Genomic DNA, 3,478 nt, shown 5'->3' on the forward strand with positions numbered 1-3,478 from the left:
GTAATACTCAATTCTATTCCATATATTTTTATAAAAATCTATATTTGTTTACATTTCTAGCGATAAAAAATGTGGGAAAGGAAGAGCTAATTTTTTTACTTATTGTTAGTGCAAAATCGATTCTCTATTATATTTTAAGTTTTAACGAAATGGACGGACGTTGGAGTTTATCGACCTCTGTACACTGAATTGTCTATTTAATTTTAACTCTCTGTCTATTTAACTTCATTAATTATCAGAGATTAGATTGTCTATTTAATTCAATTATACTTAGCAAAAATTGTCAGAGCTCAAGCTTAATATCGGATGAATAAATTAAATAGATTAATATACCATTATCCCCTTTTAGATCATAATTGCCTGTTAATAATGTGAAATTCAAATCTTTCAAACTGAAATGTGTTAATACATATTAGCTAATGTATGTAGATTAATTGCGGCTTTTGGTGCAATCTCTGCTAATAATATGCAAATATAATTTTATATATATAAATTTTCTTAATTAAACACGCATGAGATTTAAGTAAATCTTATCAAATTCATGAAATACGGATCAACCAAATGTCTTTGCCGATACTTTCAGCTTTCGCTATTTCAGAATTTGTTGTTTACTTTAAAGAGAAATCATGATCTTTAGCAAACTTACAAAACTTTGCTTTCGTTACAAACTCAATAATAACTTGGAAGTTTTCTATTAATTTATGGCAGCCGCACAGTTTGTTAAGAGTTGTAGCGAGAAGAAAAGAAAATGTCGTTACGTTACGGAAACTCAAAGTTTATGATGGAATGTAATTCCGTTATTTCCAGGTAATTACAGCGCGCAAGCACGGAAGGATTTCTTTTCGTACCACGCCTCGTCCGATAGTAAGAACGTCCTGTACACCAAGTCCAAGAATAAAATCAAGCATCATCCGGCAAGCAAATCGATCCCGCGAAAGAACAATCACGGTATCGAGAAATGTTCGGCGCAAGAATACGAAATTATGAAAGTATGTCATCGATTTCGCCCCATAATCTTCGATACAAAACGTGAAAAAAATATTTAATGAGGATTTCTCGACGAAAGACACATAACTTTAAAATATTCAAGTTAAAAACAATTTATAAATACTTCATTTAAACACATGACGAGGTCTTTGTAGTTTACAGATTTATAAACTGTGTTTTATCTAATTTATGTATGTAATTCGATATCGAGATTTTCCCACGCAGAAAAATTTAATTATCTTATTTATAATAACGATTTTTAATTATATTTTTATCTAACCGTAAATTTGATAAAAAATGTTACAACATTACCAGATCATCATTTTATTTATTCGCCGTAGGATAATTTGCTCCTGTATAGCCACGCGAGATTAATGGCCGAAGATAATCACAGTAAGGAGTACTTGGTCAGCATCATGTTCTCTCACTACGACAGAAACAATGACGGTAATTTGGAGCGAGAGGAACTCGAACAGGTGATTTAGCATTGGATGTATTTTTCCGTATATAGAGTGTTTCTTCATTAGCGCGTTTTCTCCCGACTTTTAAATAAACCGAAAGAGAGATGCGCGCGCTCGCGATGAAATTTATTCGATGGCCATTACTTTAACGGCAGTAACGCGATATCTCTCCCCATCCTATCGTCCCGCTAACGTTCCGCGAATAATCCCACTTAAATTCTCTCGAACATTCAGATCGCTGAAGAAGAGAACATGGAGGAATTATGCGCGGGATGCAATCTGAGCCATATGATCAGCTACGATGACACCGACGGTGATGGCAGATTGAACGTTAACGAGTTTTACATGGCCTTCAGCAAGCTTTACAGTAAGTACCGTGTCTGCGATTCATTGGTCGTACATCACGGTAGGATTTACCGAGGATTTAGCAAGCCAACGATGAAAGAAGATAACGTATAATTATGTTAATTGCATAAGTATATTACAATTAATTTAATCCCTCAAACCACTCTTGTTTTTAATTTAAAAAAGACGAATCCCTGCAAAATTTTTCATAACTTTTACATCTCATTATCTCTCGCGAGATGTCAAACTATTATGTTGCAGAATGATCTTATCCTCGCGGTTAGTTCGGTTTGGCGTAGCGATTAATCATCGGCGAGTAATTTTCTTATGCTAATCCACGTTATAATGGTCTCCCCGGGACGCTATTGTCCATGGACAATAGCATCAGCGTAAATTGTCAGACTATACGCGCGAGTGCCATCGCGCACATATACATATATGTATATATAAACGGCCGCGAGGAATTATTATGCAAAGTTTGTGCAACGATGCATCGCGCAAATACGATTCAATTTAGTTCAAATACAAAATATATACACATACATAATACATACCTGCGAAGGCGAATCTAATCTGATGACAGGTGTATCGGTGGTATCGTTGGACAAATCCCTCGAGGTGAATCACATATCCGCGCGAGTCGGAGACAACGTGGAGATTAAGTGCGATGTCACCGGAACACCACCCCCGCCCCTGATCTGGCGACGTTACGGCACGGATGTCGAGACCCTTAGCGAGCCGGAGGTATATCCCACTCAAATGACAATTCGATCCCCCGCCGTTAATCTTCGGCATATAATATATCGGTTTGTGAGAGATCACTATCTGAAAATAAAAAATGCAAATATATATATATATATAAATCTCTATTTATTTATATAGATTTATTAATAAAAGTATTGATTAAGGAAAATGAAAGAGAGAGAATTTATATATATATACACTTTTATTTTTTAACAAATAATTTTTTGATTTGAAAAATATTTTTCTCTCTCTTCTTATTTTTTATTCTACGTTTTTTTTCAAAGAATTTAGGAAATAAAATCAAAATTTTTGCTTATTTTTAAGTAATAATTAGAAAAATTTATGCAATGGTTAGCAGACCGATATTATTCTTTAAAACTTTAAATAATGAAAAAGTTGTATTAATGTTGAGAGAAATTGAAAAAGTTAAGATAATACGAACTTTCTTTGTAGATTCGCGTATTCAATGATGGTAGTCTCTATCTGACAAACGTGCAGTTGGAATATGCTGGTAATTACACATGTCACGCTCTCAGAAATCAAGATGTGGTGCAAACTCATATGCTCACTATTTACAGTAAGTTTTTCAGGAAGAATAAAAAGAAATATAAGATAAAATAAGATAGATTTTGGATCATTTTAGATCTTAATTCTGCTAATAAAAAATAAAAAAAAATTAGTTCAGAAACTATATAATCGATTTTTCTTGTAATTTCATTTCAGTCAAGTTTAAAGTTGATACTCCTTGTAATTGCTTTCTAACTGCTTTCCACGACTGCTGCTCGTCTTTTATTTTTTCATTACTTTTATTGCTCGTAGAAAGGATATCATCTTCTAGAACATAATAAAATATTATTAATCAATGAAAGAAAGTAATTCACCTTTTTTCCTGTTGAAATTAATCGAAAGTAATATAAAAACACATGCCTCTTTCTCTCTTT

The 3,478-nt window shown here is 33.2% G+C and overlaps 1 protein-coding gene across 3 annotated transcripts in view; it reads left to right on the forward strand.

Moving 5' to 3' along the window:
* LOC115239626 (follistatin-related protein 5-like) overlaps window positions 1-3,478 on the forward strand; it is a 40,316-nt gene that overhangs the window by 32,403 nt on the left and 4,435 nt on the right. For all 3 annotated transcript variants that reach the window (XM_029814240.1, XM_029814239.1, XM_029814241.1), the window contains exons 5-9: window positions 808-989; window positions 1,329-1,463; window positions 1,683-1,815; window positions 2,377-2,537; window positions 2,991-3,114. In XM_029814240.1, coding sequence (XP_029670100.1) covers window positions 808-989; window positions 1,329-1,463; window positions 1,683-1,815; window positions 2,377-2,537; window positions 2,991-3,114 — 735 coding nt within the window. The remainder of the gene's footprint in view (window positions 1-807; window positions 990-1,328; window positions 1,464-1,682; window positions 1,816-2,376; window positions 2,538-2,990; window positions 3,115-3,478) is intronic.

The sequence above is a fragment of the Formica exsecta genome, unplaced genomic scaffold, assembly GCF_003651465.1.
Source record: "Formica exsecta isolate Colony F162 unplaced genomic scaffold, ASM365146v1 scaffold393, whole genome shotgun sequence".
Taxonomy (NCBI): Eukaryota; Metazoa; Arthropoda; class Insecta; order Hymenoptera; family Formicidae; genus Formica; species Formica exsecta.